Source organism: Falco peregrinus, chromosome 18, assembly GCF_023634155.1.
Source record: "Falco peregrinus isolate bFalPer1 chromosome 18, bFalPer1.pri, whole genome shotgun sequence".
NCBI lineage: Eukaryota > Metazoa > Chordata > Aves > Falconiformes > Falconidae > Falco > Falco peregrinus.
The window spans coordinates 1,045,544-1,065,727 of record NC_073738.1 but is presented as its reverse complement, the minus strand read 5'-3'; the positions used below and the strand labels follow the sequence as shown (position 1 = coordinate 1,065,727).

The 20,184-nt window shown below is 56.9% G+C and overlaps 4 protein-coding genes and 1 long non-coding RNA gene across 5 annotated transcripts in view; 3 read left to right on the top strand and 2 right to left on the bottom strand.

Annotated features, from left to right (window-relative positions):
• LOC106112461 (T cell receptor alpha chain MC.7.G5-like) overlaps positions 1-15,859 on the bottom strand; it is a 27,122-nt gene extending 11,263 nt beyond the window's left edge. Inside the window, 2 exon segments of the mRNA XM_055790049.1 lie at positions 15,001-15,284; positions 15,760-15,859. Of these exon segments, the coding sequence (XP_055646024.1) occupies positions 15,001-15,284; positions 15,760-15,811 (336 nt within the window). The 5' untranslated portion in view covers positions 15,812-15,859.
• On the top strand, positions 3,317-5,787 carry LOC101914807 (feather keratin Cos1-1/Cos1-3/Cos2-1-like). The gene has a single exon (XM_055790054.1). It carries the CDS (start codon positions 5,366-5,368, stop codon positions 5,669-5,671), a length of 306 nt encoding a protein of 101 aa, XP_055646029.1. The 5' UTR covers positions 3,317-5,365; the 3' UTR covers positions 5,672-5,787.
• Positions 7,296-9,494, bottom strand: LOC129782648 (uncharacterized). The gene is made up of 2 exons (XR_008744701.1): positions 9,362-9,494; positions 7,296-7,967 (listed from the first exon to the last, which is right to left on the bottom strand). It is a non-coding gene; the product is annotated as an uncharacterized LOC129782648 (long non-coding RNA).
• Positions 9,188-14,141, top strand: LOC101914625 (feather keratin Cos1-2). Its single transcript, XM_055790050.1, is given in 3 exon segments — positions 9,188-9,757; positions 9,759-9,848; positions 10,225-14,141. Coding segments are annotated over 3 exon segments (480 nt in total). The 5' UTR covers positions 9,188-9,712; the 3' UTR covers positions 10,570-14,141.
• On the top strand, positions 15,046-20,184 carry LOC129782646 (feather keratin Cos1-2-like). The gene is made up of 5 exons (XM_055790052.1): positions 15,046-15,183; positions 15,356-15,476; positions 16,676-16,764; positions 18,810-19,017; positions 19,394-20,184. Exons 4-5 carry the CDS (start codon positions 18,949-18,951, stop codon positions 19,736-19,738), a joined length of 414 nt encoding a protein of 137 aa, XP_055646027.1. The 5' UTR covers positions 15,046-15,183; positions 15,356-15,476; positions 16,676-16,764; positions 18,810-18,948; the 3' UTR covers positions 19,739-20,184.

Sequence of the window (20,184 nt, the reverse complement as noted above, 5' to 3'; positions counted from 1 at the left end):
GCAGGAGAGCAGCACTGAGCCCCCGGGGGGTTGCAGCCCCCCGCCGGACTCCACCAGCCTTATCTGTGCCCAGACCCCTGTGGATGGAGAGCGCGGGCAGCCGGGCAGGGGGTGCCCAGGGCCGTTCCCTGGTGCCCCCCTGCTCTGGCCCAGTGACAGCTGCCCCCTGCCCTGGCAAAGCCCCACACCTGGGGCAATGGCCCCCTGCCCTCCTCGGGCTGAGCCTGCCTGCTCCCTGCACTCCGGCCCCAGCCCGAAAGACTCCTTCTTCTCCTTCTCCTTCTCTGCCTCTCCTTCTCCTTCTCCCTCTCCCTCTCTTTCCTGCCCCTCACATTCTCATTCTCACTCCTCTCCCTCTCCCTTCTCCCTTTCTCTCTCCTGCCCTGTCTCCCTTCTCCGTGTGAACACCCCTGAGCTGCCCCAGCACCCCATCATCCCCCACAGCTTCTGCACCCTGGGCCGGGCTCCAGCAGGTTTTTGTCAAAGCTGCGCTGGTTTTCCTGTCTCCGTGTCCACCGAGCAGTAGTAGCGGGCAGAGTCCTGGGGGCGCAGGGCACGCAGGGACAGAGATGACTCGGACCGGGAATTGTCCCGGGATGCCACGGCCCGACCCTCCACTGCTGCCCCGAACCAGGTTGATGAGCCAAGCCAGATAGTGGACACCCACTCGAGATGGCCACCGGGTGCCTGACGGTACCACAAAATTCCATAATCCTTGAACGTGAAGCCAGATCCACGGCAGGAGAGCAGCACTGAGCCCCCGGGGGGTTGCAGCCCCCCGCCGGACTCCACCAGCCTTATCTGTGCCCAGACCCCTGTGGACGGAGAGCGCGGGCAGCCGGGCAGGGGGTGCCTAGGGCCCAGGGCCGTTCCCTGGTGCCCCCCTGCTCTGGCCCAGTGACAGCCGCCCCCTGCCCTGGCAAAGCCCCACACCCGGGGCAATGGCCCCCTGCCCTCCTCGGGCTGAGCCTGCCTGCTCCCTGCACTCTGGCCCCAGCCTGAAAGCCTCCTTCTTCTCCTTCTCCTTCTTCTCCTTCTCTGCCTCTCCTTCTTCTTCTCCTTCTCCCTCTCTTTCCTGCCCCTCACATTCTCATTCTCACTCCTCTTCCTCTCCCTTCTCCCTTTCTCTCTCCTGCCCTGTCTCCCTTCTCCCTGTGAACACGCCTGAGCTGCCCCAGCACCCCATCCCCCACAGCTTCTGCACCCTGGGCCGGGATCCAGCAGGTTTTTGTCAAAGCTGCGCTGGTTTTCCTGTCTCCGTGTCCACCGAGCAGTAGTAGCGGGCAGAGTCCTGGGGGCGCAGGGCACGCAGGGACAGAGATGACTCAGACCGGGAATCATCCCGGGATGCCACGGCCCGACCCTCCACTGCTGCCCCGAACCAGGTTGATGAGTCAAACCCAACAGTGGACACCCACTCGAGATGGCCACCGGGTGCCTGACGGTACCACCGAATTGCATAATCCTTGAACGTGAAGCCAGATCCACGGCAGGAGAGCAGCACTGAGCCCCCGGGGGGTTGCAGCCCCCCGCCGGACTCCACCAGCCTTCTCTGTGCCCAGACCCCTGTGGATGGAGAGCGCAGGCAGCCGGGCAGGGGGTGCCCAGGGCCGTTCCCTGGTGCCCCCCTGCTCTGGCCCAGTGACAGCCGCCCCCTGCCCTGGCAAAGCCCCACACCCGGGGCAATGGCCCCCTGCCCTCCTCGGGCTGAGCCTGCCTGCTCCCTGCACTCTGGCCCCAGCCTGAAAGCCTCCTTCTTCTCCTTCTCCTTCTTCTCCTTCTCTGCCTCTCCTTCTTCTCCTTCTCCCTCTCTTTCCTGCCCCTCACATTCTCATTCTCACTCCTCTCCCTCTCCCTTCTCCCTTTCTCTCTCCTGCCCTGTCTCCCTTCTCCGTGTGAACACGCCTGAGCTGCCCCAGCACCCCATCATCCCCCACAGCTTCTGCACCCTGGGCCGGGATCCAGCAGGTTTTTGTCAAAGCTGCGCTGGTTTTCCTGTCTCCGTGTCCACCGAGCAGTAGTAGCGGGCAGAGTCCTGGGGGCGCAGGGCACGCAGGGACAGAGATGACTCGGACCGGGAATTGTCCCGGGATGCCACGGCCCGACCCTCCACTGCTGCCCCGAACCAGGTTGATGAATCAAATGACCTGATAGTGGACACCCACTCGAGATGGCCACCGGGTGCCTGACGGTACCACCGAATTGCATAATCCTTGAACTCGGAGCCAGATCCACGGCAGGAGAGCAGCACTGAGCCCCCGGGGGGTTGCAGCCCCCCGCCGGACTCCACCAGCCTTATCTGTGCCCAGACCCCTGTGGACGGAGAGCGCGGGCAGCCGGGCAGGGGGTGCTAGGGCCCAGGGCCGTTCCCTGGTGCCCCCCTGCTCTGGCCCAGTGACAGCCGCCCCCTGCCCTGGCAAAGCCCCACACCTGGGGCAATGGCCCCCTGCCCTCCTCGGGCTGAGCCTGCCTGCTCCCTGCACTCTGGCCCCAGCCTGAATACTCCTTCTTCTCCTTCTCCTTCTTCTCCTTCTCTGCCTCTCCTTCTTCTTCTTGCTCTGCCTCTCCTTCTCCCTCTTCCTCCCCTTCTCCTTCTCCCTCTCCTGCTGCTTATTCCTCCTCTGCCTCTGTCCCCTCTCTTCCCTCTCTTGCCCCATCTCCCCTCTCCCTGCTCTCCCTCTCGCTCTCACTCCTCTCCCTCTTTCCCCTCTCCACCTCTTCTCCCCTCTGGCTCCTCTTTCCTCTCCCTCTCACCTCCCGCCCCAGCCCCGGGCTCGCTGCCCTCCCTGCCCGGCCCTCACCTGCCCGCCCCGCGGCCCAGGCCCAGGCCCAGGCCAGCAGCCACGGCCCCAGCGCGGGCACCATCCTGCCCAGCCGCGCCGGGCCCGGGCAGCTCCGGAGGAGCCGAGGGGGGCCGCGCCCCGCCCCACCGCGCCCCACCCAGCTCCGGGCCCGCCCCCGCGCCCCGCCGCGCCCCGCCGCGCCCCGCCCCGCCCCGCTCCGGGCCCGCCCCGCCGCCCCGCCCCGCCGCCCCGCCCCGCCGCCCCACCGCCCAGCCCCGCGTGCCCGTGCCCGGGGCCGCCCGTGCCCGCTGCGGGTGCTGCGCGCCGCTGGGGGTCCGGGGCAGCGCGGCCCCGGGGGCTCGGGCGGCGCCGGGCGCTGCTCTCCGCCGAGGGCACCGGCCTCCTCCTGGTCCGGCCTCTGCGGTGCTGGGGGCGGCTGCTCAGTGTGTCTCCGGGCGGGAGGGGGGCGGTGCGGGGGAGGAAAGGGCACTGGCGAGGGGGGAGGGGGAAGCAAGGCGGAAGGAAAGGCACTGGCGAGGGGGAAGGAAAGGCATTTCGACGAGTGAACGTACAGATCCCTGGAGGAGGCGGCAGAAGTCCCATGCCAATGCGTTGGCCCCGTGTGGCAGGGCAGGGTGGGCTGGTGGGGGCACCTGCGGCCCCGTCCCCAGCGCAGCTCTACACCTGCGCCAGACGTAAGGGCAGGGCAGGGGCTCCCCATCCGCTGCTGGCAGCCGGGAAGGAAAGGGACTGAGGCTGGGATGGAGTGGGAGGAAAATCCTGGTGTTTGGAGCCGGAGAAGGGCCGAGGAGCAGCCCTGGCATTGGGAACAGCTGCGCCTCGGCAGCACCTTTCTGTCTCTCCAGCCTCCTGACACATCTGCAGCTTTTGCTGCATTTCTCACCTTGGTGGGTACTTTGCATACAATGGAGAGAGCAGCCTTATCTGCTGTGCATCTAATTCTGCACTAATGCACTCCTCTGTCCGTCAAGGGTACCAGGTGAGGTTGGCCCTGTAAATCTCAGACCTTCACCTGAAATCTCCCCAGGTGGTGAACATCCCCTGGACAAAGCAGCCGCTGTTCTTGGAGGACTGGGCAGTGCCCACAAGGTACCTAGGCTCACTGCTACCGGTGAGCAGCACCAGAAGAAGGAGCGATTTCAGTGCAAGGAGGTGATGGTACAGGTGACTGTGACACACTACCCAACTGATGGGAGCAACTTGAGAGATACAATGGGAAGGGCCTGGTTTGGTGCAGTGCCTGTGGGAGGGTAACAAGGTACCCATGCTTCCTCCTTTGGACAAAAGTGCGAAGTCCTGCATCTGGGGAGGTACAACTCCATGCACCAGTATGTGCTGGGGCCCACCCAGCTGTAAAGGAGCTTTGCAGAGAATGACCTGGGTTGTCTTGCTGGACAATGAGCTAGCAATGTCCCCTTGCCCCAAACAAGCTGCTCATAAAGCAAACTCCATTCTTTAGGACTCTAGTACTTGGGCCAAGCGCTGTGTCTTAGGCTGGTGAGGAACTGCTGAGAGAGGTGACTTCCAGCTACGCTGAGGCACTCCAAATACCTTCACACTGAATTAAACTAAGAATCCCAACTGGTGTCAAACCATCCTCGTTGGGGCCTGAAATCAGCAGCAGTGGAGCATGAGCTTTGCAGGGGCAGAAAAAGGAGGACTGAGATACCAAAGGTTGCATTTCAGTGCCTGTGCTATGGGGAGTTCTTTGCCAGGTTTGTTCTGTTGCTGTTCAGTTGCACTCAGGGTCCTTCTGGCTCTGGCTGTTCTGTGGAGCTCATGATCAGAGCAGTGGAGACTGTTCCTGCTATGACCGGCAAATTTCCTCATGAGGAGTGACACACAAGGATGTGCAAACATGCACGTGCTCATGCACACCAGTGTAGAATCATGCAAAGGAACCTGCCCTAGAAATTCTGAGGCCTTTCATCCCAGTGCTCAGAAGACTTCATTGGGGCATGGGCATGGCACAAACCTGGAAATGAAAAGGCAGCAGTGTTCGAAACCAGATCACCACCCATATCATTAGCTGTGATGGTTTGCATTTGAGATGAGCTTGTCAGAAAATTGTTACCTCTGCAAAGGGTGCCTCTGGTCCTGCAGCAGTGAAGGGCAGGTATAAAAGGCAGCCCAAGCCTGTGCTGTCTCATCCACTTCTCTTGCCTCCTTCTCCTCGGGAACCAGGTAAGTCTGAAGCCCCTTCTCCTCCTCTGCCAAAGATCTCTGCTCGATGGACACCTTAGCTGATATTGGCTATGTCCTGTGCTGTGGTTTGGATCTTCTTGTCTTGACAGAGGGAAGCGGGTGGAAGGTCTGCTTAGAGAGAGTCTGGGATGTGGCCGAGGGAGCTTTTGCTTTACAAATTGGGAGAGAGACTCACTGGGGCAGGCTGCTCGTTATAGAGCGATGAAGACTACATGCGTCTCCTGGCCGAGCCTCCAGCTCCCCACTCAGTAGTAGCCTTGTCTCCCCTGTGACAGGGTAACCAGGCTGCTTCTCACTTAGTGTTTTGCTCTATTTCCTCACTGCTTGCCTCCAAGTTGCACTTCCACCCTCAAGACATGTCCTGCTACAGCCCGTGCATGCCCTGCCGGCCCTGCGGCCCGACTCCGCTGGCCAACAGCTGCAACGAGCCCTGTGTCAGGCAGTGCCAGAACTCCACCGTCGTCATCGAGCCCCCTGCTGTGGTGGTGACCCTGCCCGGCCCCATCCTCAGCTCCTTCCCGCAGAACACCGTTGTGGGCTCCTCCACCTCCGCTGCCGTTGGCAGCATCCTCAGCTGTGAGGGAGTGCCCATCAACTCCGGGGGCTTTGACCTCTCCTGCATCACCAGCCGCTACTGTGGCAGAAGGTGTCCCCCATGCTAAAGCTGCTGGGAAAGCTCCATGGAGACACCTTGAAGAACACAGAACATGGTGCTGGGCAAAGGATCAAGATTTTCAATGTGCTTGCAGTATTGTTGAATGGCTTTGCCTTTCTTTACCTTTTCCTTTTTTGCTTCGGTTCCCCTTGGCAACAAGGTCCCACCTGGGCCAGCCTGGTGGGAACCATCTGTCTCCTCTCCCTCTCTGGGCAGGCAGACAGACATCATGCAGGAACTTCTCCATGGCCAAAAAGCACAGACTCTTGGGTGCCCCTGGTGCTCTAGGACTTATGTCCTCCGCTTGGAGTGATCTGGTTTCTCTCTTTTGACTTATTAAAGTTCTGCTGCATTGAGGTGTGGCCTCCATGTCGTCCTTCCTTCTGTGGGCACTCACCAAGCTGCCAAAGGAAAAGGGTGCTGCTCTGGGGTGGAAGGGGGTGAGGGCACAAGGAGGCCCTTCTCCATTCACAAGGACTGGGAAGTTGGGACACTTGGCAGTGGCTCCTCTTTTGGGCACCATCCCATGGAGCTGAGGAAGTCATCCCTGGCTGCTGTGCTGCCAGTGACCGTCAGGCCTTGCCGTGCTGTGTCTCTGCTCACAAATGCCCAGGAAGGCAGGAGGCCCTGAGGGGTCAGCAGCCTCAGCTCTTGAGGAAGGGTTTTCCTCTTGCTACAGCTGGAGCTGCTCTGGGGTAGCATGGGGTGGGTGTGGGGCACCAGAAGATGATTTACTTTGCCGAATGGCAAGAGTCATAAAGCAGGGAATAGCCCTTGGGATGGCCCATAGCTGCTGCTTCACCTCCCACTCTGCTCCAACACCCAGCCTAAGGGTCATGACCAGCATGCATGGGCAGAAATTGGTTTATAAGGGCATTTCCTATGCATCTCTGAAGCCCTTTTTCTCTAGTCATACTGTTAATAACCATCATCAACAGCAGCACGATTGGACTTCCTAACCCTGCTGTACTGAACCTTGTAATAAGCCGAAGGTACCTCAGGTCTTTTGCAATGATGATCCCATCCATCTGCAATTGCCTTGTAGAAGAGACAGTGATGGCCTTTTGAGTAAGCCCTTTTGCCAAAGCACTGCCAGACCACTGCTACTGGCTCTTGGCACGACCCCTGGTTTGCCTGCCCAACAAAGCTGATCTTGGAAAGGTAGGAAAGGGACAAAGGATCCATGCAGGTTTTACACTTCAAACTAAGGGCACTGCTGCCAGAGGCTGGCTGTCCTTTTCAATGGAGATTTAAATCATGCTGCAGCTCCCCCATGCAGAAGACAGGCACTGAGCTGTCTTGAGCTGTGCTTCCCATTGCACTGCTGCGGCCTGGTTCTGTGCCCCATGTGTCTTCACTGACGTGGGAGCCCACTAGAAAGGGTCACCAGGCAGAGCAGTGGCTGTTCTTTACATGGTTCTTACTCCCCTGCTCAGCCCCTTGATTTACACCCTAAGAAATGAGGATATGAAAGCTGCTCTGAGCAGGTTCAAGAGCCAGGTGTCCACCAAGCTGTTCTATCAATGCTCCTCCATCAACAGGACAGGGGGAGAAAAATATGGTGAAAAGCTCGTGGGTCAAGATAAGGACAGGAAGGTTGCTTACCAATTACTGTCATGGGCAAAAGAGACTCAACTTTGGGAAATTTATTTTTTGCCAGTGATCTGTAAGAGAGTAGGATAGTGAAAAACAAAACTAAAACTACTTCACCCCACCCTTCCCTTCTTCTCAGGCTCAATTTTATTCCTAAATCTTCTACATTTTTCCCCCAAACAGTGCAGGGCAATGGGGAATGGGGCTTGCAGTCAGTTCAAAATGCTTTATCTCTTCCACTTCTTCATCCCCATGCTCTTCCCTTGCCCCAGGGTAGGGTCCCTTCCGTGGGAGACAGTCCTCGACAGCCTTCTCCAAATGGGTCCTTCCCATGGGCTGCCATTCTTCATAAACTGCTCTAGCATGGCTTCTTTCCATGGGCTGTAGCCCTTCAAGAACAGACTGTTCCAGTGTGGGTCCCCCCGGCACCAGAGGTCCTGCTACAAAACCTTCTCCTTCATGGGCTCCTCTCCATGGCCCACAGTTTCTGTCAGGAATCTGCTCCCTCTTGGCATCTCCACAGGCTGCAGCTTCCATCAAGGTTTCTCCATCTGCTGCAGCATGAGGTCCTCCATGGTTTGCAGGGTGACAAGCTTTGGCCAGCAGCAGGACCATCTTGGAGCTGACTGCTGCAGGCTTTGTCTGACGTGGGGGCAGCCCCTGGCATCTTATCACAAAAGCCATCCCTGCAGCCCCTCCACTACCAAAACCTGAGGTGAAACCAATACGCTGTCATTACCCTTGCATTATTACATGCAAAAACTCTTTTGCGCCTGGGCAGCTTGGCTGCAGGACAGAGCCAGGCAGCTCACGGCGAACAGCCGAGGCTGCAGCTCCCGCTTGCTACAGGCAATTACACCACCCGCACCTGCAGGCAGAACACCAGAAGAAAAAAAGCCAGCCCATCAATTAAAACCGGGCAAAAAATAAAAAGAATGCATGTACATTCACAGGGTAGCCAAAGCATTTTGTCAGCTGCTCTGTAAATTAGTGTTGCTCCTGCATTTCTTTGCCTTTAGAAGAGAGGGTGTCTACCTTGAAGTGAGTCTTGAGACAGGTTCACTGCTGCCTCACTTCTGATGGCCCAGTCTCAGTGTCTGTAGCCCAAGGGGAGTCTGGCTTGTCCCAGACATACACCCTTCCGCTGCCACATGAGCGTTCACTGTGGCACCGCTCCCTTTGCAAGGGCAGGGGCTGGTCCCAGTCCCTTGAGGAGATCACCAAGGTCAGTTGGGAGCTTCTGACACTGAGGGATATTTTTTCTTGCAATAAGAATTCCCTTGTAATATGGGAATTCTCTGGGGGGCTGCAGCAATGGGGCTGTTCTCCAGCTTTTATATTATCCTTCACACATAGACTTGAGACATGGAGAGGCTGAATGTCTGGAAGGGCCATGAAAACCTCCACTCTGCTGTTGTTTGCCCTATGTGAAAACAGCTGAGTAAACCACTGCCAAACCTTTGATTTCACTAAAGCTGAGGGAGCTGGCCATTAACTGATTCCTTGCTGTAGGGTCTGAAGGACTTGCCTAGAGTGGTCTGGAGGGGCTGAGAGCTGGTGTTGGGAGTCCTGGGTCTCAGTGGTGTGTAAACACCATCATGCTCATGTACAAATTCTTTTGGCTGTGTTCCTGGGTGTGTTCGCATGCGTATGTGTGTGCTTGTGGTAATGCACATGCAAACATGGGTGTGCACAAATGTTGTCTGTGCGTGTGCGTAGGCAACTGTATCCACAGGCGTGTATGTGTTTTAGCATTTACACATGCCTTCACGCAAGAGAGCACGAATGTGTGTGACTGGTCTACATATATGTAGGAAAAACATGCATCTAATTAGCCTCAAGGGGTACAATAAAAATTTGCCACCAGCACACATATTTGTGTGTGTGCCTGCCTTGGAATGTGAGTACCTCTGTGTGTACACGGTTCTTTGTGTGTGCACCTATGAGGGTATGCCAAAGGTCTTGCTAAAGTCAAGGTGGACCCCAGCCAGTGCCCCTCTCCTTCCCCACAGTGCCAGACACCTTCTCACAGAAAGCAATGAGGTTGGTGAGCATGCTTTGCCCTCAGTAAACCCATGTGAGCTCTTCCCAGTCACATTCTTACCTTTTATCAGTTTAGGAATGGCTTCTGAGAGTATTTGCTCCATCGTCATTCCAGGAAATGAGCAGGGCCTGTCCAGTTGGTTCCTTGAACACCCTAGGATGCGTTCCAAGCTCTGTGCGTTGCCTAAGAGAGCTGTTTAGTCTTTCTTGGGTGTCCCTTACCAGACTCCTCCAGCACGTGAGATGAGTCCCCTGCCCACGCTGGCATGTTTTGCACGGGAAATGCTGGGGTCTCTCATCCTGTCACGCCAAAGATGCCTTGACCGGGGAATGTGCCCAGGAAATGGAAAGGCAGCAATTCCGGAAGCCAGGACACGGCCCCCAGCATTAGCTGGGATGCTTTGCATTCAAGATGAGCTTGTCAGAAAATAATCACCTCCACAAGGGATGCCTCTGGCAGCCTGGGGCACTGAAGGTCCATGATAAAAGCCAGCCCAGCTCCTCGCTCCCTCATCCACTTCTCTTGCCTCCTTCTCCCTGGGAGTCAGGTGAGTCTCAAGCCCCTTCTCCTTCTCTGCTGTCTCTCAAAGCTCTCACCTCAGCGGACCTCTCAGCTGGTGCCGACTTTGTTCTGTGCCAGGTCTAGGGGCTGCTTGTCATGGGGAGGGAAGTGGGGAGAAGGTTAGGCATGGAGGGAGGCTAGGACTGTCCTGAAGTGGCTTCTGGTCACAGGGGTTAGGCAGTAGCCACATAGGTCCTGGTGGCTCTTTTTGGGCCCTGGCAGGATGAGGCCAAGGAACCCTCATACGTCGCTGCACAGCCTCCTCCTCCGGCCCTGCATGTTCTTTGGCTCCCCCATGGTTTGGTGACAGGCTGCTCCTCATGCATCCCCATGTTTTGCTTCCTCCCTGCCCTCTCTCCCAGGTGCACCTCCAGCCCCAAGACATGTCCTGCTGTGACCAGTGCCAGCCCTGCCAGCCCTGCCAGCCCTGCCAGCCCTGCGGCCCGACCCCGCTGGCCAGCAGCTGCAATGAGCCCTGTTGCAGGCAGTGCCAGAGCTCCACCATCGTCATCCAGCCTTCTCCAGTGGTGGTGACCCTGCCCGGCCCCATCCTCAGCTCCTTCCCGCAGAACACCGCCGTGGGCTCCTCCACCTCCGCTGCCGTTGGCAGCATCCTCAGCTGTGAGGGAGTGCCCATCAACTCCGGGGGCTTTGACCTCTCCTGCATCACCAGCCGCTACTGCGGCAGCAGGTGTCGCCCCTGCTAAAGGTGCTGGCAACGGCCTTGGATAAGGACTCCCAGGAACCCAGAAACACGATGCTGGACAAAGGATCAAACTTTGTGCCATTGTTTTAAGAGCAGCTGATCATCTCAGGCTTGTCCTGCAAGGGCAGCCTGAAATGTGTCACCCTGGGCTCTCTGAAAACATGGCCAACGTCTACCTTTCCTCTCTTCCACTTGGACTTTTTCTCTCTCTTCTTTCTTGTCTTGTGCCCTGAGAAAGCAGCCTGGAGTGACCTGCCAGCCTGTCTCCTCTTGTGGGGCAGGTTGATAGGAAAAGTGAAATTCTTGGCTGTTCCTGTTCCTCCTCAGACTGAGGGCCTCCACTTGGAGTGACCTCATTTCCTTCTTTAAACTCATTAAAAAATTCCTGCAACTGTGTCTGTGCCCTTTAGGTGGTCTTTCATCTGCATGTTGACTGGTGAAGAAAGCCATTGCATGTGAAGGGAATTAGGTAGGGGCACAGGGGGACCTTTCATCCTAGTTACTCTAGGATGTAACCCTAGTTACAAGCAAGAGTGGTCTGCTTCTTTGGGGGGAGCTGTGCTGGGCAAGGAGGCTCAGAAGAAGTTGTCAAAGAGTGGCAGAAACTGGGAATGGGTAAATAGCCTTGGGGATGTTTTTCCCAAGAAAAAATATGTTTGTGCTGCCCTAGTTTACCTCGGAACACTTCCATATTTCTCCAATACCATGGATGCACATTATCAGGCCCTTTCTGAACAACATGGCTGGAGTCCTCAAGAGTCTCCAGGGGCTTTTACACCTCTGTCTTGTTTTCTTCTGGGAAAGCAGGAGTTACTTTTCCACTTTTCTGGTTGCTCTGCTTCTGCTGTGCCAAGTACTTTTGAAGAGTGGCCATGTACCTCTTAGCTCTCTCATAGGCCACCAGACTGGGTTTCTAGAGAATGCCCCTCATTTCAGCATCCGAAGAGTAGACTGCACCAGGTAAGGGCAGCACCCATACTTGTCCGAGCTAAGTTACAGGCACCAGATAATTTTTTTTCATACAGTTCATCGCTGCTTTACCAAAAGCCCTGTAATGAGCAGAAGAGCAAAACTGAAGTTCTTCACAGATTTCATAAAAGGGTATTTCCTGATACAGCATTTGCCAGGAACTGTAACACCACAAAATACTCTCAGGCATAACAGACAGCAAGCAGTTGGCATTTGTCAGTTGGCGAGCAGTTGCAAGTGAGCCAGCTGTGCAGCGTAAAGCAGGTGAAAGGGAGATTTTGTCTGGGATTCAGCAGCTTGAAGAGCCCCAGACCCCAGGTGCCATGGGGAAGCAGGCAGTGTCTCCCCCTAGTACTAAGGTAAGGACAACCTCTGGGCTAGGTGAGGGATAGAATAGAATAGAATGCAGCAGAGTAGAACAGAACAGAACGTTACACCTGGAAGGAAGGGACCTGCAGTGACCACCTAGTCCAACTGCCTGACCACTGCAGGGCTGAACAAAAATTGAAGCATGGTGCTAAAGGCATGGTCCAAAAGCCTCGTAACCACTGACAGGCACAGGGCATCGACTGCCTCTCCAGGAAGCCTGTTCCAGTGTTTGACCACTCTGCAAAGAAATGCTTCTGAATATCATCTGAACCTCCCCTGATGCAGCTCTGAACCATTGCCATGTGCCCTCTCCCTGGAACCCAGGAGAAGAGCTCAGCACCTCCCTCTCTACTCCCCCTCCTCAGGGAACCGTAGAGAGCAATGAGGTTGCCCCTCAGCCTCCTTTTCTCCAAACCAGACAAACCCGGCGCTCACCCACTCCTCACAGGGCATACCTTACTGCCTTTTAACCAGCCTTGCTGCCTTCCTCTGGGGGCATTCAAATAATCAACATCCTTTCTGTGTGACTGCTCTCTAGACACTCCTCTCCCAATTTATACCTGTGTCTGGTGTTACTCCATCCCAGGTGCAGAGTGCAGCATTCGAACTTGTTAAATTTCTTACCATTACTAACTGTCCAGTGCTCCTATTTATCCAGAGACCCCTGCAAGGCCTCTTGTCTCTCGAGATGCTCAACAGCAGCTCCCAGTCCGGTATCATCAGCAAACTGGCTAATGGTGCATTCAAGTCCTCTATCCAGATCATCAATACAAATACTAAACAGGATTGGCCCTGGAATGTGAGCCCTGAGGAACACCGCTGGCAGCCGGTTGCCAGCCAGATGTAGCCCCATTCACTACAACCCGTCAAGCCCTGCCGTTCAGCCAGTTCTTCACCCGCTGCACCACATACCTGCTCATCTCCCTGTCGGTCAACTTGTCCACCAGGATGCTGTGAGAGCAGTATTAAAAGCCTTACTAAAAGCCAGAAAAACTGCAGCCATCACCTTCCCTTCATCCACTAGGTAGGTGACCTTATCACAGAAGGGTATCAAATTAGTTAGGCAGGACTTTCCCTTTATGGAGCCATGTTGGCTGTGCCTGGTGATTGCGTTGGTCTCTAAATACCTTTCAGCAGCAGCCAGTATGATCTTCTCCATAACTTTCCCAGGCACTGAGATTAGACTAACAGGCCCTTACAGTGGCCTCTGATGAACTTGCTGAGGTGTGCAAGTCCCTGAAGATGCTGAAAGGCTCCTGTCCCCAGAGAAAGTGAGTCTTTTGGGTACGGGCTCTGGGGGCAAACCCCATGTTGAGCTCAGTGTGTGGAGTGTCTCCCTGCAACACCTGCAGCAGTGCTAAGCCATGACATTCATGTTCCAGGACACCCGAGATATTACAAACATGAAGGAAAAGGGAAAGATAGGCAAATGAGCGGTTTTGATGCAATGTGGTTGTAAAACCACACTCAGGACACGTGAAATGTAATTCTGGAAAGAGCCAGTTCATGTTTCCAATATTCCAAAATATTTATTCTTTGCTCTTCCAGATGTACTATATTTCCTATAAGACCTCTCTGATGTCTTTACGTACATGCAGTCCAGCACGAATTCCACCTCCAGGTGGGATCTGAATGATACCTTTCTTACCCATCCAGGTGGGAATGGGCTTCTCATCCATCTTCCTTGTACCTCACAGAGACACTTTTCTCCAGATGCCTCACTCCCTTTGTCTCCTCTTTCCCTCTGGCCCATGTCACCTTTGGACATATTCCCCACTCCCTCTCTTCCAAAAGACCTGAAAATGTCTTTGTCACCTCAGAAGGCCTTGCTGCCAACAGCCTCTGTGTCATGGCCTACTGAGGTGACATCACTCCAGTAGTTAGACCACATTGGCCTGTCACCACGGCTGCTTTTGTCAGCTTCCCCCACAGCCTCCCCTCTCCAGGGCCAGCAATTTGCTTTTCAATCCCAGAACTGTAGCCACCAGCATCTTTCTATCAGGCAGAGAACTCACAGGGTCTCAGGGATGTGGGGACTCCTCTCAGCCAGGCACTGGTGAGTCCCCAGAGCTGGAGAAGGGATATGTGAAAAGCAGGGGGGATAGCTCAAGGGGTTCAACAGAGAATCTTGTCCAGTGTCTGGCTGATGGGTCTTGCTCACCTGTGGAGGCTTTTGCTAATCCCCAGATGCAGAGCTAGGAAGACATTTTTGCTCCTTTGGCTTCTTTGGCCAGGAGGGAAAGCCACAGAAGCAGTCATGTCTCCTACCAAGAGCCCCCTCCTCTAACACTGGTCATTGGTGGACGCTGAAGAAAGAGTAAGAGTTGGACAATCGTCTGGGATACTTCTCCTGAATACTCACTGCCGTGTCGCCCTCTGCTTCAGCATCTCAGGGGTGTTCCTGAGTCTGATCTGGCAATGCACCCTTGTGTCAAGGAAGGCCAACAGCATCCTGGGCTGCAGTAGGACGTGAGTTGCCAGCAGGAAAAGGGACCTGATCCTTCCTTTTTAGTCAGTGCTGGTGAGGCCACCTCTGGAGTGCTGGGTCCAGTTCTGGGCTCCCCAGCACAATCTATTGGAGCAAGCCCAGGAAAATGGCGCATCTTTCCTACGGGGACTGGCTGAGGGGATGGCAGTGTTCATCCCAGGGAAGAAAAGGCTCGGGAGGACCTTGGCTATGAGTGCAGATACCTGATGGGAGGGGATGAAGAAGAGATTCTTCCGAGTCAGGTGTGCACACACTGCCAGAAGGAGAAGAAATTGTTAAAAGTGCTCAGAGCAAGGAAAGGCACCGAACTGTGACCCTTCCAGTGTGCAGGTTTGCAAGGGCCAAGGGGAAGGCTGTCAGCGTGGCAGCCAGGGCGCAGCTGGGCTTCTCACAGCCCTCCAAGGCAGGAGGCGCTTGGGCATCCTCTGAGGCTGCACGGCCGGCTGTGCACGCGGTGCCAAAGGGGCCGGGGCCGGTGGCGGGCGGAGCGGCAGCGCCCCCTGGCGGGCCTGGCTGGACCTGCCCCCCGCCCCAGCCGCCCGGTCCGCCCCCCCGGCGGTTCGTGCCCGGCCGCAGCCCCGGCCCCGCTCCCCGTGTCTCTCCCACGGCGCAGTAGTACACCGCCGCGTCCCGGAGCTGGGGCCGGGTCAGCCACAGGGAGCTGGACCGCCGGTCTGCCGCCACCGAGAGCCGCCCCGGAGGGTCCTGCACCAGTGAGGTCCCTTCGCTACCGCTCGCGATGTACGTGGGGCTTTGGCCCGGGAGCTGGCGGTACCAGTAGATGAAGTCGTAAGATTTTATACTGGGGTGTGAGCAGCTGAGGCTGATGCTGGTCCCCTCGGTGGTCTCCGCCGATGGCTTCTGGTGCACCTGGGCTCTGGCCGCGGCCACTGCCGAGGAGAAAAAGAAGGGAGAATCCTCAAAACCGGCTTTGTGCCCAGCCCTGCCCGCTGTTTCCCAGAACAAAACCCAGTCAGGAGCATCCGGAGAGGCGAGGTTTCCAGAGGGTGTCGGCCTGTGCATTGGCAGAAGCGTCCGTTAACAGTCGGTGGAGAGAGGAGTGCGCGGACGGCGGGTGGAAGGTGGTCAGTGGGGAAACCAGCGGGACGAGGGGGAGGAAGGCAGAGGGGAAGCAGTGACTGCAGGCGCTGCACGGGGAGACACGGGGGGACGGAGGCAGCGGGGGCTGCGCAGCGGCCAGCGCCATATTTCCTGAGGGAACGCGGGACGGTGGCAGAGGGAGGGACGGACGGGAGGGCGGCTCGGGGGGGCAGCGCTCCGGGAAGAAGCCAGAGCGCACAGCAGCCTCCAGGGACCTGCGGGGGCCACCCCCGCTCAGCCCCGACCCCCGCCAGACCCGCGCACCCAGGAGCACGGCGGCCAGCGCCGTCAGCCACCAGCCCCGGCCCCGCCGCATCCCGCCGCTCCGCCGCCGGCCCCGGCTCCCCGCTCCGGCCTCCCCGCCCCCCCCCGCCCCCCCCGGCTCCCCGCTCCGGCCGCCCCGCCCCCCCCCCCCGCCCCCCCCCGGCTCCCTGCTCCGGCCGCCCCGCCCCCCCCCGACCCCCCCCCCCCCGCCGGCCCCGGCTCCCCGCTCCGGCCGCCCCGCTCCCCCCGACGCCCCCCCCGCCGGCCCCGGCTCCCCGCTCCGGCCGCCCCGCTCCCCCCGCCCCCCCCCCCGCCGGCCCCGGCTCCCCGCTCCGGCCGCCCCGCTCCCCCCGACCCCCCCCCCGCCGGCCCCGGCTCCCCGCTCCGGCCGCCCCGCTCCCCCCGACCCCCCCGCCAGCGCCGCCCAGGGCTGAGCCAGAAGCCGCCTGCGCAGCGCCAGCAGCAGCACCTTGATCCAGGGGATGGAGCAGCTTCCCAGCGCTGTCTCCCAGCTCAGGGGCTGGAACCGGCGGCCTCGGATCCCTGCGGGCGGCAGCGAGGAGCCCCGCAGCCTCCCTGCACCCCAGCCCCAAGAGCTGTGCAGAGGCAAAGGCGGTGTGGGGACAAAGCGCCCGTGCAGGGGTCGGGGTGAGCAGCAGTGTTGGGGGATCACGGTGCTGGGCAGAATGGGCTCCCAAGGTCATCGAGATCAGCCCCTGCTTGGAACAGTTCCCCTTAGATCAGGCTGCTCTGATGGAGATTGCAGAAGCTGCCAGGGACAGCCATGCCAGTTCTCAGATTTTCTTTTAGCCTGTGGCTGAAGGAGAACTCCCCATGTTCCAGCAGCTGTTCATTGCCACTCCGCCTGTTGCAGAGCACTTCCACGGCTAGTCAGTCTTCTCTTTCCTTTGAACAGGTAGTTCCTGCTGCTGCTGGGAACAATCTGGCTCTACAGATGTACCATCTGTTCCCTGTGATTGAACATCATCCTCAAACTTGTGGAAAGTATCCTTCCTACTTCTGGCATTTATGGAAATTAATTCATCCTACTGCTGATCCCTGAGAGACCCAACTATTGTCTGCCTACTGGGCTTTGCACCACTACTCACAACTCTTTGAGCCTGGTAGTCCAGCCAATGTTCCACTCACCCTACCATCCTCTTACTGAAACCTTTTGTCACCACTTTGGTCGTAAAGTAGATATGGGAGAGGATGCCAACTCCAGCTGTGGCCCATCAGTGCTGAATCCAGGGGAGCAATCACCTCTCTTGACCTCTTGGCAATACTTTGTCTAAGGCAGCCGAGGATACCATTGGACTTCCTTGACACAGTGGCACATTGCTGGCTCATGGCCAACATGGTGTCTACCAGACCATTAGTTTTTTTTTTTTCTGCAAAGCTGCTTTCTAGCTGGGTGACCCCAGGCTGCCCTGGTACATGGAGTTATTATTCCCCAGGGGCAGGAATTTTTCACTTTTCCTTCTTGAACTCCATGAGGTTCCAATCAGCCTATTTCTCCAACCTGGTGAGGTCCCCCTGGATGGTGGCCAGACCCTCTGGTATGTTGCAATTTGAGTCCAAATCAGTTTTCCTCACATGGGACACCAATTGTCACAGCACGAGCAAAACTAGCAAGCTGCAACAAGGCTTTACCATGGGTCACATCCTACTGTCCATGCTGTGTCTCCATCCTCCAGAGGCCAGGCCACACTGCTGCTTCTCTCAGCTACATCCAGCTCCTCCTCCAACCAGCCTCTCTCCCACACGCCTCAGGGCTATTTAACCACTTAGCAGGATGAGCTGCAGCTGCACATCATCCATGACAATAACCCCCTGCCTTTGCGGCAAGGCCACAGCTGCATGTTATCAATGTAATCAGCCCACTGCCTTCATTCCTCTATACTGGTATATCAGCCACTCCTCCCAGTTTGGTGTTGTCTAGAAACCTGCTGAGGGTACAATCTGTTCCATCATTCAGATCATTAACAAAGAGGTTCAGCAGGACCCAGTACTGATCCATGGAACACACCACTAGTCACTGGCCTCCAGCTTGGTTTTATGTTGCTGACCACCATCCCCTGGGCCCCTTGCACAAATCCAGCATGCAGACCAGTGCAGATAAGAGAACACATGCATAAACATGAGCAACTTTGCACTCAATTAGGGACACCCTGGGGACACCAGCGGGGATTTGGGGGGAGCATTGCAGGGAAGGACAAGGTCCTACATGTGATCATGGTATTGCACAGAGGGGAGTTGTATCAGAGGCTGTGAAGAAAGCATAGTATTCAAGGAGTCAGTGTTCTTAGGAAAGACCTATCTGCTCTATTGGACCTTGCACTAAAGGTTTGAGGAGCCTGTACACCAGCATGAGTAACTGCTGCAAGGGAATCTGCTGGAGTGCCCAGTGCCATCATGTGCTGCACCCTGGTGAGTGTCATGGCAGAAATAACCTTCCAGTGTGTAAGGAGAAGATACAGGATTTTTTTTTTTTATTTGTTAAGTAAAATAAAAGACACCATGGCATGCGGGGGGGAGGAATCTGAAGATCTCCATGGGAGGGATCTGCGCAGTGTGCCTTGGCAAAGTCTACCTGGGTCCATGTGATGCTGCATGAACACAGGGTTCCCAGCATCTGAAGGGACAAAAGGTTTACTCGTTAGCTTTATTTGTCTTTTTATTCTATCTTACTAAAACAGCCATTTTATTATGTTATTTGCTATCTGGCCTTTTCTTCTGAAAAGCAGCCTGCACATCTTCCCCTGTCCCCCTCCCTGGTGTAAAACATGGGCAGGCAAAACAGGCAAGCAGAATTTTACTGGGAGCAGTGGTAGGCAGGACAGGGTCAAACACAGGAACTGAGACACTTCTTGCCAGCAGGGCCACAAAAAGCCCCAAAGCAGTGACGCAGGCTGACATCATTGACCTTTACCAGACTCCTCCAGCACGTGAGATGAGTCCCCTGCCCACGCTGGCATGTTTTGCACGGGAAATGCTGGGGTCTCTCATCCTGTCACGCCAAAGATGCCTTGACCGGGGAATGTGCCCAGGAAATGGAAAGGCAGCAATTCCGGAAGCCAGGACACGGCCCCCAGCATTAGCTGGGATGCTTTGCATTCAAGATGAGCTTGTCAGAAAATAATCACCTCCACAAGGGATGCCTCTGGCAGCCTGGGGCACTGAAGGTCCATGATAAAAGCCAGCCCAGCTCCTCGCTCCCTCATCCACTTCTCTTGCCTCCTTCTCCCTGGGAGTCAGGTGAGTCTCAAGCCCCTTCTCCTTCTCTGCTGTCTCTCAAAGCTCTCACCTCAGCGGACCTCTCAGCTGGTGCCGACTTTGTTCTGTGCCAGGTCTAGGGGCTGCTTGTCATGGGGAGGGAAGTGGGGAGAAGGTTAGGCATGGAGGGAGGCTAGGACTGTCCTGAAGTGGCTTCTGGTCACAGGGGTTAGGCAGTAGCCACATAGGTCCTGGTGGCTCTTTTTGGGCCCTGGCAGGATGAGGCCAAGGAACCCTCATACATCGCTGCACAGCCTCCTCCTCCGGCCCTGCATGTTCTTTGGCTCCCCCATGGTTTGGCGACAGGCTGCTCCTCATGCATCCCCATGTTTTGCTTCCTCCCTGCCCTCTCTCCCAGGTGCACCTCCAGCCCCAAGCCATGTCCTGCTGTGACCAGTGCCAGCCCTGCCAGCCCTGCCAGCCCTGCCAGCCCTGCGGCCCGACCCCGCTGGCCAGCAGCTGCAATGAGCCCTGTTGCAGGCAGTGCCAGAGCTCCACCATCGTCATCCAGCCTTCTCCAGTGGTGGTGACCCTGCCCGGCCCCATCCTCAGCTCCTTCCCGCAGAACACCGCCGTGGGCTCCTCCACCTCTGCTGCCGTTGGCAGCATCCTCAGCTGTGAGGGAGTGCCCATCAACTCCGGGGGCTTTGACCTCTCCTGCATCACCAGCCGCTACTGCGGCAGCAGATGTCGCCCCTGCTAAAGGTGCTGGCAACGGCCTTGGATAAGGACTCCCAGGAACCCAGAAACACGATGCTGGACAAAGGATCAAACTTTGTGCCATTGTTTTAAGAGCAGCTTATCATCTCAGGCTTGTCCTGCAAGGGCAGCCTGAAATGTGTCACCCTGGGCTCTCTGAAAACATGGCCAACGTCTACCTTTCCTCTCTTCCACTTGGACTTTTTCTCTCTCTTCTTTCTTGTCTTGTGCTGCCCTCAAAGCCTGCTGTGAGGACCCCAGAAAGCAGCCTGGAGTGACCTGCCAGCCTGTCTCCCTTTGCCATGCTGGCCAACGGATACGCTGTGGGAACTCTGCTGCAGGAAAAGGCAAACAGATTCTTGGCTGCTTCTGCTCCTCCCTGCACTGGTGGTCTCCACTTGGACAGATCTCCTTTCCCTCTTTAGACTCATTAAAAATTTTCTGCAACTG

Bases quoted from the DNA above. Each gene is read 5' to 3' on its own strand.
- LOC101914807 (XM_055790054.1), top strand. From the start codon at position 5,366: ATGTCCTGCTACAGCCCGTGCATGCCCTGCCGGCCCTGCGGCCCGACT.
- LOC129782646 (XM_055790052.1), top strand. From the start codon at position 18,949: ATGATAAAAGCCAGCCCAGCTCCTCGCTCCCTCATCCACTTCTCTTGC. The intron at 19,018-19,393 runs GTGAGTCTCAAG...CCTCTCTCCCAG, and splicing joins TCCTTCTCCCTGGGAGTCAG to GTGCACCTCCAGCCCCAAGC.